Consider the following 15,878-nt stretch of genomic DNA (forward strand, 5'->3'; position numbering starts at 1 on the left):
GATGAAACATCAGACATTATGTTGAAAGTTAAACATTATTCGAGGAGTTAATTCAAGTTCAAGGATGTTCCTAGGCTTTCAAACATAACAGTCAAAATTACAAATTTCCTGCACTTACATTAAAGAAGAGCAACTTCTCACAATTAAAGTGGAACTATTTAATAATTATTAATTTGTTAAAAGTAGTTGTTATTTGTAATTTAATTAAGTGATACAGTTGCAGTACCACAATGTAACAACACCTAGTCACAAGTTTCTTCATGCAAAGTAATACCTTTATTGAGTACTTAAGTATTATCAGCGTAAGTAGTATAAATACTACAGAGTTGCCCCTATTGGAGTGTTATATTATTACAAAATTATTTTATTCGATGCTGATTAATTGTGTATTAAGTTTTTTAAATACTTTAATGTGGTAGTATGTTAAGTTGGAGTTACTTGTAGCTGTATTTTTAGGTTAATCTGTAACAATATATCAGATTTTTTGCGTGTAAAAAATCAGCAAATTAGCAAATTACTTCATCTGCCAAATACAGAAAATAAAGTGAAGCAAAAAGTACAATATTTCTCTCTTAAATGAGGTGAAATAAGTAACATAAAATAAAATACTCATGTAAAATACAGTACTTAGGTAAATGTACTTTACTTTCCACGACTGTATATAAACACATGATGTGATTTTCTTTCATATAATGATGCACAGATGAAATACTACTGTATTTGAACAAACGTTTGTATGTGTATGTAGACATAATGGAGATCGGGATCAAGATCAAATAGTCTGTTTGCTGACTGTTTGCAATTTTCTAAAACTGTGTTAAACATGCAAAAGGAGCTGCGGCCAACAACCAACAGCAAATTACTGCAGGATTACGCTTCGCTACTGCTCCTTTTCCAGATCCTTGTGGCTTCACTTACAGCTCGAGTCATGTGTTCATACTCCATATTTTAATGAGGAGCAGACAGTGTGTGGCTTGTTAAAGAGAAAAAAAAAAAAAAAGCCGACTTCCTCTTGGCAGAAGAAGTCAGCCACACTGGGGTCCATGGCAGCGCTGTGTGTGATGGATTCCTCTCTGGAGGCCCAGTGCTGCAGCTCTGCCTGGGGCTCTTTGGCTCCATCATCAACACTAAAGCCCCCCTGTAGGTTGAATAAGACAGCTCCACTTAATCCCCCAGACCGGTGGGTCTCAAATAAGGGTCTGGTAACTCCCAGAGGTCCATGGCAGTCTGCTAGGAGGTCCGTGAAAAGTTTTCAGATTCATTCATTTAAATTATCATGATATAAAAAAAATATTTGTTTATTTTGTTGTTGTTTTTTTCAAAGGCTTCATTATAGCCCACATTTATGGATTTATGCAGCATTTCTCAACCTGGAAGTACTGATAGTACCCAGCTTGAAGAAGCAAAGAGGAGTACCTGTATGGAAGATAAGCAATAAACTGCTGTGGACATGATCAGCAACAAAATGTATTTTAGCCACTTGAAAAAGGTCCACCAAAAAAAACAAAAAAGAAACATTATTAGATCAAGTGTCTGCTATATTTAGACATTTTCATTGCTTTACTTTTGTCAGTCAGCCTTTTAGCAGCATTTTCTGCTAAATAGCTCTCTCTCCAAACCAACCAAACTCCACAAGAAAAATTACTCATTTTACCTCGCAGAACACAGGAGTTGCTGGTTGACTGCTGCCTCAATCCGTTTGGTTTTTTGTTGTTGTGTGACTTCGGTAAATCCGAACTGACTTTTTAAAACACCACAGTCACACAATAATACAAACAAACTAACCGATTGAGACAGAGGTAGACCAGAAACTCCCGTGTTCTGCAACGTAAAATGACTGATTTTGTTTATGGAGTTCGGTTGGTTTGAGCTAGGAAATATTTGGCTTGTTTTTTTGTTTTGTGGGTGACATGCCTACATGTCAACCTGCATCTACTGTGGTTAAACGCTGACTATCAAAAGGTATTTTAATGCAAGCAAAACAAAGTGCATGCTTTTTTTGTAGAGCAAGAGATTGATTTTAACAGTCTACACTTATCCACACTGAATGATAGCAATATTGAGACATTAAATATTCCAAAATATCCCTTTAAATGTTGCTCTGAGTGATGGAATATAGTATATTTAAATTGTTCTCTTTGTTTCTGTTAGGGAGCCAAAGCTTGCTTCCTGCGTGACATCCCCTTCTCCGCCATCTACTTCCCTGTCTATGCCCACACCAAGCAGAAACTGGCAGATGAGGATGGAAGTTTGGGGCCGCTGCAGCTGCTCACTGCTGGAGCTATTGCAGGTAACAAACATCTGGAAAGCTCCGAGGGTCTGTGGACGTCCAAACAGCAACACGTTTCGTTTCTTAATTGAGGGCTGTGTCACAGTTTCCTCTCCAAGAAATGTTTTCCTCCTTGTTTGTGCTTTCTCCATCCATTGAACCTCACAATAGCCTCCTCGCTGTATATACAGCGCTTTTGTCATATCACACATACAGCTATATCCATCTCCAGCCCTGCGTGATGCTGCGGCAGGGCTGTCAGAATGTGACACCATCTGTGCATAGTGAAAGCGCTTCATTATGTCTGTTGTGAAACGTCTCCTAAGGTGTACCAGCAGCTTCGTTGGTGACCCCTGCCGATGTCATCAAGACCAGGCTCCAGGTGGCGGCCCGAGCAGGCCAGACGACATACAGCGGAGTCATCGACTGCTTCAGGAAGATCCTCAAGGAGGAAGGTTTCAGGGCATTTTGGAAGGGCGCAGGAGGTAAATGCACACACACACACTCAACAGTCCCATAAGTGGTTTCATGACTGGGAAATGGGGCTTGCTGCGGCAGCTGTAATTGTCTTGAAGGAACCGCAGAAATATTAAATCCCACATTGTTATGTTCAAACTGTCCTCCATTAGCTCGCGTCTTCAGATCTTCACCACAGTTTGGTGTGACCCTGGTGACCTACGAGCTGTTGCAGAGATGGTTCTACATCGACTTTGGAGGACAGTAAGTACCTTAACCCTATTTGCACAAGTATGTACTTCTTGTTAAAGGTACTGTTCAGCCCAAAATCAAATATGCATATTTTTCCTCTTACCTGTAGTGCTGTTTATCCATCGAGATAGTTGTGTTCTGCCTTCTCTTGAATATAATGGAACTAGATGGGACTCAGCATGTAGTGATCATAGTGCCAAAAAAGCACATCTGAAAAACTCAGCGGCAGTGACCCTTCCCAAAAATCATGATCTGGTTACTCAAGAGTTTCATGTAGGAGCCACTTTCTGCTATCATACTACATTTGCCAAAGTTTATTTATATAGAGCTATTAAGACAGAAGGGAATTAAAAGTGCTTTACCCAAGTATAGAAATAAAAATATGACATTACAGGAAAAGTTCACCCGAAAATTTAGTGGTAATCTACTCACCCTCATGCCGATTGAAGGTCAGGTTTAATTTTTTAGTCCTCAAAACACTGATGGAATTTCACAGGAAAACAGCGTTGCAGAATGTCCCACACAATGTAAATGAATGGTGACCAGTTTTCAAACAGATAAAAACCACATAAAAAAAAAAAAAAAACATAAAATGCTTCCATAACGCTCATCTGGTGTAATCCCAAGTCTCCTAACGCCATAACGTGCTGTACACTTGCACATGTACACCGTCACACCACACACGCCCAGTGCAGACAGTGTGGAAGCACAGACGAACGTGACTCCAAGCTGAGGATCTGCAGGGAAGATCGAGGCTAAAAACAGGGTGTAAATGACATCTTTCAAGTCAACTTGGCAGGTCGGGGCTTTAGGAGATTTGGATTACACTAGACGAGCAGTATGGAGGCATTTTAGTTTTTTTTTTTTTTTTTCCTGTTGCTTTTTACATCTGAAAAAAGGTCAGTATTCACTGCCATAACAATCCCTTTTCTGGTAATCACAAGGAAGCTGGTTCTGTTTTGGTACCATCTAGATGGATAAATTAGCGTCACTGGCAAGAAGGAACATATGTATTTATGATTATGGGTTGAACTATCCCTTTAATTTCTGGAAGTATAACGCTAACCCTACGCCTCTTTTCCAGTCGTCCTGCTGGCTCCGTGCCCACCCCTAAATCCACAATCAAGGACCTTCCTTCTGTGACTGCAGACCATGTAGGCGGCTACCAACTGGCTGCTGCGACCTTCGCCGGCGTGGAGAGAAAGTTCGGTCTTCACCTGCCCAAGTTTAAACCTTCTGCAGATGTGACAGTCAAACCAGCGGAGTCCAAAACAGAGCCACAGGCTTCATAAAGCGTCACTCATCGTGACTGCGAGGGCTGCATGCTCCTTCGGTCATTATGTTTCATTGAACGACGTTTCAATTAGAGATGCACCGATTTTCTTAGCCGATTCCGATTTCTGATTTTTAGAAGGGTCTGACCTACCGATTCTGATTTTGGCCGATTCCGATTTTCAGTCTTTCTAAGAACTGTAATTGACAGCATTCACAAACATTTTTGCAACTTTTCTTGTAAAAATTAAATTGGATGTTCATAATAAGACACAGACTATTAAATATTCATTAAATGCTATTTAAAATTTCTCCAAAGTCCTCCAAGTTACAGCCAGGTCTTATTATAGTTTTATATTAAGATTATGAATCGGGGGAACGTGATCTCACGAGATCGGTGGGACACGATTTCACGTGATGTAAACAAACTGGAGACTGACGCGGTGCAACAGTTTGCTGCAGTAAAACTTTGCCGTGAGAAAAACAGACGCAGAAGTTAAACGAGTCTGGATGAGAAAATGTTTGAGGAGACACATTAACACAGGTTGTTTATTCTTCAGCCAGAACAGGAGGTGAGATTTTAACTGTCCCTCTGTGAACAGCAGTCTGCTGCTGGCTAACATTAGCCTGAAGAGCTAGAGAGTTTACGGCTGTTCTGCGACATTGTCAGCTGCTCTGTCGCGTTGTAGACTGTCTGTCTTCTCTTTATCCAGTTCTTGGAATCTGTCGCTGACACCAGCTTCAACAAGCATGTGTCTGAGTGTGTAGCTGTTATCAGCACTGTGTTAATATCATGGTCAGTTTGTCTGCTGCACGCATGACGTGACCACCGTGCGACAATGACCGGCACAGAATCGGATTTGTAACACTGACCGGCCGGTCACCAGTCAGGGCCTGTCACGTGAAAACCGGCCCGACTCCGAGCATTGCTGATTAATCGGTGCAAGTCTAGTTTCAATTAAATGCATTTGAGCAGTTGTCTTACTTTCAATGCTGCATGAATATGGCTTTACTGCGTTTTCTTTGCATAGCTTGCACAACTTTATTGTACATATTGTACTTCTCTACAGAGGGACATTATGGCATTATGAAGGATTGTAACTGCTTTTTCTGGTGTGCAATAGCTTTGGTGTGCATGTGTCAGGTGCATTTCAGAGACACAAGGATGTACAGATGTTTTCAAAAGTACTCATTTTGAAATCAAGACCAGGGACTTGGGGAAATAATTTAAATGTATTTATTGTATTTTATTGAAATAAATCATTCAAACTGTTTGTTTTTCTACTGTGTGAAAAGTACATTCTCAGTTTTGACACCAGGATTTGAGATTCTTCAGGAAAACAGTTCAGATCCCATCGACATACATTATACAGATCTCTGAGAAATCACTGAGCACTTACAGCATAGGTGATCAACTTCTTAGGCATTAAGGATATTCCAACTATCTCAAGTCTAACCAGCTGCACTGATTCAGTGAAAACTGGTGCAGCATAGAACAAAGAAGTAGAAAGACATTTGGATTTTGAACATTTCAGTATTTTACAAACAAGTGGATATTTAGGATATCAAGTCTAAAAGGAACAGAGGTGACGACATGGGCTACAGTTATTAGAAGTTTACATTCCTGGGTTTAAACGTGATTGTTTTACTACAACTTTGGTGGAAATGCTGTGAGTGTTTACATGAATATGTGAAGTGGAGCACCTGTTTGGGTGGAAAAACTTAAATGCTTAGCTTGGATTATTTGAAGAGGGGTTGTATGAGGTCCTTATCAATAGTCAGTGTATTACCTACAGTAGATGGCGAAGGGCACGCACCCAGTTTGTAGAATCAGAGAGGGACACCATCACAAAAGCTAAGCGATGAACTGCTGCAGACCAGAGTCATGTCCCTCCCCCCAAACATTTTTATTTAGAAAATTTTAACTGCTTTACCTTGCCGCCCGGGAGCCTTTTCAGACCGAAAACCGCAGTTATTTAAGCTAAATATCACTCTCTCCAAACCAACCAAACTCCACAGACGAAACCAGTAATTTTACCTGGCAGCACACAGGAGTTCCTGGTCTACCGCTGCCTCAATCTGTTTGTTTGTTTGTGTTATTGTGTGCGTTTGCTGAATCCGAACTAACCATTTAAAATATTGAAGTTACACAATAACACAAACAAACTAACCAATCGTGGCGGCAGTAGACCAACAACTCCTGTGTCCTGCGAGGTAAAACTGCTCATTTTGTCTATGGAGATTGGATGTTTTGAGAGAGTGATACTTGGCTTATATAACTATGATTTTCCATCAGAAAAGACTGTCTGACAGCAAAGTAAAGCAGTGAAAACTCACATAAACTGATTTGGACTTTTTTTTAATATTTCTCGCTGCTGACTCTGTCTGCAGCAGCACATTGTAAGCCTCCTATGCCAAAACTCCTCTCTGCTTCTCCAAACTTGGGGGCGTACTGAACACAATCTACCACTATCGATAAGCACTTAAAACAACCCCACTTCAAATCACCCAAACTATCCCTTTAATTCAAAATTAAGGCTCGTGTTAAAATGCCCTAAATGAAGACAGGTAGGATTTTTACAATCAAGATTAAAATTAAAAGTTTAAGGCATCTGGCTGAAGAAAGGACGACTGGCATGTGTGTTTGTGAGTATGGCTTCATGTTAGTGTCTGAGGTTGATAGCCCTGTCGCTTGTGTTATTCCAAGGAAGACTGGTGACGGTCCAGCTAACTGAGAAGGCAGAGTTGTCCAAATAAGAAGAAGGTGTAAGAAATCTAACCGTCCGTACTTCTTTCTGATCAGAACGTCATCTTTTTCCTTCCATCGAAACGGGGGTTGCTATTAACAAGCACACCACTGGTCCCTTAAACATCTCGTCCACGGCGAGCAGATCAGGCAGCCAGGCGCTGCGCCGCCAGCTCCTCTGCATCGTCTCTGTTCTCGTTGATCTCTGCCAGCGTGCGAACAAAGCGGGTCCATTCGTCGTTGCGTGGAACCGCAATTTGCTGGTGGGGGACAGGAAGGACAAAACAGAGGCAGATGACTCACATTTCCAACAGAGGTAATTCTACATACACATATTTAGGGACAATAGCTTCATTACACACTCAAACCTTAAGTTAAATCCATGACACAATCTTAAAAAAAAAAAAAAATGTTGTGCAATTAATCGCAAAAGTCTAGCAGCTTTGAGGTTGAATCATGTCTGCAACAACATGCCTAAGTGATTATGATTAATAAAAATACAGAACAGTTGGGAAAAATTTAATGGCGAACAGCTGAGTCATGCCTGCTCACCTCTCCAACATCATACACACAAACTCGTCCATCAGAGTCTCCCACTGCGATCTCTCTGCCGGAATGAGCCCATCTCACCCTGTTGAGCGCCGGGTTACCGTCTACTGTGATGCTGGCGGTGGGAACCTAAAACAACACCAACGTAAAAAAAATACCAATTAGAGGAGTAGAAACTTCTATGGCGCCTCCACTGAAGGAATTTTATTAGTAAACAAAAAGGAGATAAGTGTCTGATTCAGATGATTCAGATATGATGAGGGATGTTGTGTGCTGTCAGGAGGAGTTTGAGACCTCGGTGTCGTTGTTGAGGTTCCACAGGTCCAGATGTCCAACTCCGTCCACACAAGCAAACAAAGCAGGGTGAGTCGGAGACCACATGACATCATACACGTAATCTGAGCTGTCTTCAAATGAGTAGAGCGGCTTGTTGTTCTGCAGAAAGATTGAAAAAAAAAAAACATTACTGAAATGATTTAAGTCATGGAGAGTTTCTATTTTTTGCTGTAGGTCTGTTTATGTATCTATACAAAGATATAACCATGTGATATAGAGATATGACTTAATATGCTACATGAATACAAACTCTGATGATGTTTTAAGTTCATAACATTTTTAACACCCCAAACCCAAACTTTGATGTTCCACACAGGATGAACTGTGTGCCACTAGAGCTGCATGATATGGATAAATAAATGAATAAATAAATATAATTTTGACAGATATTGTGATTGAAATGATTCGATTTGTGGGAATTCTATTTTTTTGCATCACAGTTTTTATTTTCACTGAATAAAAAAACTATTAAGATCACAACAATGTGACATTTGTTGGGGTCTGTACCAAACAAACATTTTCTAACATCTGGAGAGCAAGATCTGTCGGCCATGGCATCTTTGCATCACTACAGCACTTCATTATTATTCATTACTGAAATAGCAGCTTCTGTGATTTGGATATTGCACATGAAATTTCAATAATATTTAGATTAAGTGTGTAGGCCTTCGTGCCACCATCAGCAGGGTTGCTGCTCATTTTTTATTTCAAATTTCCAGACTTCTCAGTAGATTTTTCAGACCATATTTTACATATTTTCCTGTGTGGAATCCTTTGCCGACCAGGCTTTTTATTCGGGATCATTAAGCCAGCCCTCAGAAAACATGCATTTACCCGTTGTGGTCGTTCAGTTCACGCTTGGATGCAGAAAGTTGGTGCCCCATATTTTTTAATCTCTTTTATAAATAACTGAAAATGAGTGGAAAAATGTAAATAATTCATTTTTCATGGCATCAGTGCAAAAATAAAATTCTCTAAATAACAGTCAGGTCTCATTAACCTCCGTTGGTCATTTAGAGACATCAATGTTATATCAGGGTTATTTATACTCTTCTATTTATACCCTGTAGTCTGCCTGGGGTCCTGAACTGTGTCCATGGAAACAACACTGAACGCAGCCACAGAGGTTTGGTTTCTTTATGCAGAAACGATAAGCCAGTTTACAGAACCTCTCTGAGAAATAAACCACTGCCAAAATTAATGTTCAGGCAGGCTAAATATTTGGTTGTTTGTGATTCAGTATAAGATATTCAAACTAATCTGGTCACAGATGTCTGGGTTTGGTTCAGTCTTAAGGCACTTAGAAAAGAGCTGTGCAGGCTGTGGCGTACAGACGTAGAAGCCACTCTGTGTACAAGTGTCATTCAGTCGCATGCTATACCTTCTGGCCTCGCTTTCAATGACATCAAGTTCATTCTCAATTTTGGCTCTGCTGGCTAACTGCTCCGAAAACCATGAAAAACACTCTGAATGTACATAGGACCAATTTACTGTTAGAAATTCAGATTTTTTTAAAATCAGAAAACAGAACAGGGTCAATAGTCTGGAAACAAATATTTTTCCAAACTCCTTCCTTTTTTAAAGACTTGTCCAGACCTGAAAATCACTCAAATCAATCCCGTGTTGTGTAGCAACCCTGCCTGTCAAGATTTTGTTTATTCTTATCAGCTGCTAACCATTAGCATGTTAGCACTAGCTGTGTTCCATAGCAGTGAGGGCAGACAAATCTGTTTAAATGCACTGCAGGTAGTATAAGTGTGACACTGAATCTCTATCAGCTGATAATCAAACAACAGCAGGTGCAAAGAATCCAGCTGTGGTAACAAATCCCGATTCCGTTCCCATAAATATCAACAAGTCTCCTCATTTCTCTCTCTTTGTTTCTAAGTTAACGTGCGACACTGATGGTGTGATGTTTTGTCCAAAGAATGAGAGCGCACTTTTACCACGGCCAACACCAACTCTGACACCTCTCTCTGGTCAGTTTTTACCTCAACTTTATCTCATCAGCTTTGGCTTGTTAAATCAGAGGAAACCTTTTTTTTGCTAAACAGGGCTGAGTATTGTGACTGCTCTGATTGGCTTCACATTTAATCAATACTCATTTAATAGAAGTATGTGACTTGAAAATCAACATAAAAAGACACATTTTAACCCTGAACACCCTGATAGTGCAACAGAAACACAAAACACAGAGGGAGGAAACTTTTCCTACACACACATGAGATCCGAATTGGTATAATCCTGAAGTTTTCTTTGACCTTTAAACATCTACGCTGGGTGTCACTCATACCTTAGTGCTCCACAGCTTGACAGTCCAGTCAAAAGAGGAGGTAACAAACAGGTGGGAGAAGTCCAGGGGCCCTGGAGCTGTGTGGCAGTTAATCCCTGTGATGGGCCCATGGTGGCCCTCAAACATCTCACTGATGCCCGCTTTGCTGTAGAGCACGCGCACACGCACACGCACACACACACACACACACACACACACACACACACACACACAGACGAAGCAGGAGAGTAAGTGAAAAAAAGTAGTGACAGATTAAATTTAGCATGAAATTTAATTTCCCAAAGCAGCAGGTGTTGAGTAATGACCCTCAGCTGTGATTCATGTTTGAATAAAGTATAACTGTACACTGCAGGGAGGGAACAGACCAAAAGGGTTAACAGGGAGCGCTCCTGGATTTAAAGGACCAGTCTGCATCTAACCATGAGCTTACAGATTGCAAACATTTCTTCTCACCCTCTCCTTCCAAGCAGACATGTAAAGTAACTACGTGCATTTACTCAAGCACTGTTTTTTAAGTACAATTTTTGAGGCACTTGAACTTGAATATTTCAATTTTGTGCTACTTTATACTTCCATTCTGCTGTATTTCAGAGGAAAACCTTCTACCTACCTTCTATGAGCCTACATTTATTTTACAACTTTAATTACTTTTGAGATGAGGTTTTTTAAACAATGGGTAATATAAAAAAGCTTTCTGCCTTTCTGGATTCCTACATCTGGGAAAAAAGCAGTGTGAGGTAGGTGGTCACATTTCAGATGTTTATAACAGATCCACCATATAGGGATTTTTTTGCATTTCAATACATGTTCAAATGATTCAACATGTCACCAAATATCAAAATTAGATAGATTAGAGAAGTTTAGATCAGAGAAAAGTCAAAAACTGAAAACTGATTGGTGTATCAGAACTTTTCTCCTTTCCTCTTCCACTAATTATCTCATGGCCCTCAGATTTATCCCTGTATATTAAGTAATTACAACTTGCTCCACCTCCAGCAGGTACAACATACAGCTTCCATATATAATAATATATCATTCAGAGGACCGCACCAGTACTTTCACTTTAAAACTTTGACTACATTTTGCTATTTTTACATTGCTGTAAAGGATCTGAATACTTCTTCCACCCCTGCAGAATGTGGGGCAATTCACTCTAAAAATCTAAAACTTTTTGTCTGGAACCAGACTGACTAATGACTGGAAGACAATCACTTCAGTAGAACTTCAATCCTTCATAATGAGACCTAGTTTACTACTGACCCGTAGCAAAGATCAGCAGACAATTTCTAGTCCCTGTTGAGTCAGCCAGCCGACTTGAGCTAAATGTTAATGCTTTCAAGAGATGGTGGGATTTCCCAAACTGTATAAATACCACAAATACAAACACAAAACTGCCTTGTTTGCTCAGTTCTGTTGTAACTAAGATATCTGCTGCTTTTTGTTTTTCGTGGACAGATTTAAATATTTATTTTTGAGCCAGCAGTCCTGTGCCAGCTGCACAGCTAATGGAGAGCGTCTTGTTACGTCAAAGAGTTTCTCTGTGATCCAAACATTTCCAATAACTCCAAGGCACTGTAAAGTTTTTAAGTCAAAATGTATTGAAAAAAATAATTCAATGCAATGTAAGTAGTAGTGAGTCCCTGCTCCATCTCTCTATCAGCTAAGGGGTCCATGGACTGAAAAAATGTTGAAGACCCCTGCACTAATGAAGACACATTAAATTCAATTTCTGACAGATTCTGCCATTATATCCTGGTAAATCTTACAAATTGGACCTTTAAATAATCTGACCATTAGTCTAAGCAACAGGCACAGATGGACCTCTGCTGGACGTATATTCAACATTAATCATTTACTTATATCATGTGATTAACAGCAGGGTGGCAAAAGTGCCTGCAATCCTTCAACCACATGTTGCAGAGCTGTTAACCAACTGAGGCTCTGATAATTAACGTAGAGAGGTAAATACTCAGCATGAGTGATGCTTATGCATTATTAACTGCGATGAGAGTATCATACCATTGTAAATGAGGTGGAAAATTATTCCCCCAATTACAGAGGTGATTCTGCTGCGCAAAACCTAGCAGCTATCCCCTCTCTGCGGTCTCTGGGCACACTGCAGGACATTTAGGCGTGGTGCTAGCACGCTGCTCGCTGGCAGCTCGGATTTAAGCCACATTTCTTTGCTTCTTTTACCAGAGGAACCATCCACTGTGAGAGCAGTCTCTTAAATGAGAACATTGTGGGATGAACTGCACTTTTAATTCTCCACGGGACGACTGACTGTAAACAAACTCTCTCAGCCAGAGAAGAAGAAAAAAGAAGGACAGGGAAAGAATGATTTGTTTCCCCTGCATGTGTGCCCTGTTTATGTTGAACGACCTTTACAAACACAACTGACAAGCGGAAAAGAAAAACAGGATGACTGGGCAGGAGTGAAACCTCAAACAGCGGGAGATCAAGTGTTGGATTTGCGTTGCACTGGGAAGTGAGTGGGCTATATTTATTTGACACTCGGTGCTAGGTGGGCCTAACAAGCCGCCTCAGTTTCCTGGCGGTGTTCGGGAGTGACGCCGGGGGACCGCAGCTGCTTTGTGAACGCACCTTCCATGACGACATGACATGTAGACGGAGCCGTCCTCGCTGCCCACCACAAAGTTGTTGACATCTCCGAGAGGGAAAGACATGGAGGTGACAGCTACAGCCTTGGACTGCTTGAACACCAGCTCCATGCTGTCCTGTGGAGGGCGGAGAGGCAGCAGCAGCATGGAACAACATCCTTAACAAGCTCCCTGCTCAGGCTTTATGTTAACACACACTCTGCCAAGCACAACCTATAAAAATCACTTGACAGTTTATTAATGTATAATCTAAATTCAACTAGCACTCTATAAAAAATTGAAGCTTGACATTGAGGTCTTGGCAGCACAGATGGAATGACACAGCTTGCAAAGTTAATTTCCTTGAAAGTGAAAAATGAGTTGAAGAAAAAATAAGGGTAAAAGCCGGGGGAAATACCAAACTGGAATGCTAAAAACGAAGGAGTCGGTCTAAAATGTTTGACATTTAACATGAAAGGGAGGGACAGGAAGTCTGTGACGACTGAAGAGACACAAAATGTAAAAGCTCCACTCTTAAAAATGTGATGTATCATTAACATAGCAATTAAATTTTATGGTTAAATCTTAAATGAGTCATTTATTTAATACCGAAATATGAGAAAAACCCTCACACAGTTTTATGTGTAAGCTACCTGTGGCTGAGAGAGCATGTCCAGACTCCAGGAGCACATCTTGCCATCGGTGGAGATGCTGATCAGGTTGTTGGCGTTCTGGGTGCCGACCACATTCACACAGTAAACTGGGTGCTGCAAAGAGAACGAGGGACACAGTTTACTCTTCTGTTGCTGACGAGGCATCTAATTGGAGCTTCACATTATGAGCTGCTATCGAGTGTTGGATGGGTTTGGCTATTTAATATTTCATTGTTACTAGATCTATTGACTGGTCCACTAATGATGAACTTTCTTCTATTGTTCAAGTATTGAACACCTATTTAGATTCTTTTTGCACTCCCATGTTTATATATTTCTAAGTTCATCTGACATTTATAGCATTTTCTACTCTTTTTACAAGATTCTATGAAATCTAATAATATTTCTTTATTTTTTAAAGTTTCCGTAAGATGTCTCTTGATTTTGTATTATGATAACCTCCAGCCTATTTGAAGGTTAATTCATGAGGTTAAGAGTGAAAGTACATTTTTACCCTAAGAACTTCCATTTGTCCAATACTGTTTTTGTCATCATGGTGTCATATAAATTTGAATCTTATTTATGTCAGTATTTTTAATATAAATTGAAGCATTTGCTATTCAACACTAGCTGTGAATGTATGTTTTTCAGTGGGATGTGCCTTTAACGGGCTAAATACAAACAGCCTGTCGGACGAACAGCCTGACAACTCAGCTCAGCGCAGGTCTCTGGTCTGACCCGAGTAGGTGTTGGCTATATCTGCGAACAAACCTGTCTACAAGAAACTGAAGGTGTGCATGAAGCTTTAATTCTGTTTTTCAACTGTTTAACAGCTGTTTTAAAAATAAACCGTGTCAGATGCTCAGCGTACCGTATGTGCTGCTGCTGAGAGGGGAGTCCTCTGCACCGGGGTCCTCTTGTTGCTTCTGTTGTCCCACAGCACAATCTGCCCTGAGTACGTGCCCCCCACCACAACGTTGGGGTGGAATTTGGCAAAAGCAGCTGACATAACAGCAGACTGGCAGAAACAGGGAAAAACAGAGACAATGTTTAGTTTCTCTGCTGATGAAAAAGTACATGTTTATAGTGAGACAGGCCAGCAAATGTACCATCATGTCACATCCAATCAAAGAGGCAAGAATGCATCCAGGAACAAGTCATGCATGTTCACCTTCAAGACCAAGGACCAGTCCCAGTTCAAAAATACAAAATCTGTGTAGTAGAGCTGGTCAGTGTGGCTTAAAGTGATAATTCGGGCTTGTTGAAGTGGGGTTGTATGAGATACTTATACTGCATCAACATCAGTTTAAGTGTATGCTAAATGTAGAATATTTTCTGGCTTGTAAAACAGTGGTAAAGTGTACACTTAACCTGATGTCAATCTTTTTAGATCAGCTTAGGGGCATGCTGACTACTGAGTACTGTAGGTCATATACTGACTACGGATAAATACCTCAGACAACCCCGCTTCAAAAAACCCAAACCATCCCTTTCATGTTTAGAAGTCTGGTCAGCAATAAATCAAATAAAAATAAATGAATACAGAGAAATATTTCTGTTATTTAGCCTGCCCTCATTGATTTAAATGAGGTGGACAAAACAATAAAGACATTTGTCAGTTTAGCAAAGCTGCAAACAAACTGCAGCCCCCAAAATGATCAAGAAGTTGAATCAAAACCTCTGTGAAAAGCTTGAACACAAACTGAACATTATAACCTTTATGAAGCATAAAACTAGCACTTATTTCAGGACTGTTGTATTAGATTGCATTCATTTTAGAGAGCTGTGCTTAATAAAATGAAAACTAAACATGCATGCTCTTTGAAATGTTTTTTTACACTCAGAAAAAATAAGAATTGCATTCATTTACACAGACCAGCACAAACTCTGAACAATCTAAGCATTTTACATTGTTGTTTGATTAGAATGAATGGAAACACAAATGCAGAGTTGACATAACTTGAATTTTCCACTGTGGTAACTGACCACAAGGCAAAACTGTATCAAATCAGGTTTTGGCTCAATCGCTGAAAAATACTGCTGAGGTTTTACATCAGCAACACTTGAAATATTCAAAGTTGAGTGAAAAACATCAGCTTGAACCTGTTGTTTTCCTGCTTCATCTCAAAGTTATAAAACTGCTCTGTGCATGTTCCCTCTTTCCCAAAATACATCTTTCATTACTCGTACCTCAGTTCTCACAGTGCAAACAAAACAAACCTCATGGCCGGTGAACATGATTATTATTTATTTTCGGATTATGACTTGATTCATGAGTTTTATTAGTTACTCGTCCCTCCACCAGTCCTACCTAATATATTTTCTACAGGGACTTTTCTTGACGCATGCTTAAGGAAAATCTCATTATGAGCCGACATGGAGGCACGGAGAAAACTGCGTTCACACTTCTGTTCAGTTTTATTCATCTGAGCAATACGCCTGCATCCACATC

The 15,878-nt window shown here is 40.2% G+C and overlaps 2 protein-coding genes across 3 annotated transcripts in view; one reads left to right on the forward strand and one right to left on the reverse strand.

The window, feature by feature from the left end:
• Nucleotides 1-5,523, forward strand: part of LOC146322979 (electrogenic aspartate/glutamate antiporter SLC25A12, mitochondrial-like) — a 43,101-nt gene extending 37,578 nt beyond the window's left edge. Inside the window, exons 15-18 of the mRNA XM_084725155.1 lie at nucleotides 2,152-2,290; nucleotides 2,596-2,754; nucleotides 2,899-2,989; nucleotides 4,062-5,523. Of these exons, the coding sequence (XP_084581281.1) occupies nucleotides 2,152-2,290; nucleotides 2,596-2,754; nucleotides 2,899-2,989; nucleotides 4,062-4,269 (597 nt within the window). The 3' untranslated portion in view covers nucleotides 4,270-5,523. The remainder of the gene's footprint in view (nucleotides 1-2,151; nucleotides 2,291-2,595; nucleotides 2,755-2,898; nucleotides 2,990-4,061) is intronic.
• The window catches only part of LOC146322980 (dynein, cytoplasmic 1, intermediate chain 2a), a 33,657-nt gene continuing 23,251 nt past the window's right edge, over nucleotides 5,473-15,878 (reverse strand). For both annotated transcript variants that reach the window (XM_084725157.1, XM_084725156.1), the window contains 7 exons: nucleotides 14,298-14,444; nucleotides 13,427-13,540; nucleotides 12,778-12,911; nucleotides 10,174-10,318; nucleotides 7,839-7,979; nucleotides 7,548-7,673; nucleotides 5,473-7,255 (listed from right to left, as the gene is read on the reverse strand). In XM_084725157.1, the coding sequence (XP_084581283.1) occupies nucleotides 7,142-7,255; nucleotides 7,548-7,673; nucleotides 7,839-7,979; nucleotides 10,174-10,318; nucleotides 12,778-12,911; nucleotides 13,427-13,540; nucleotides 14,298-14,444 (921 nt within the window). In that variant the 3' untranslated portion in view covers nucleotides 5,473-7,141. The remainder of the gene's footprint in view (nucleotides 7,256-7,547; nucleotides 7,674-7,838; nucleotides 7,980-10,173; nucleotides 10,319-12,777; nucleotides 12,912-13,426; nucleotides 13,541-14,297; nucleotides 14,445-15,878) is intronic.

The sequence above is a fragment of the Lutjanus erythropterus genome, chromosome 8 (assembly GCF_056507025.1).
Source record: "Lutjanus erythropterus isolate fLutEry1 chromosome 8, fLutEry1.hap2, whole genome shotgun sequence".
NCBI lineage: Eukaryota > Metazoa > Chordata > Actinopteri > Lutjaniformes > Lutjanidae > Lutjanus > Lutjanus erythropterus.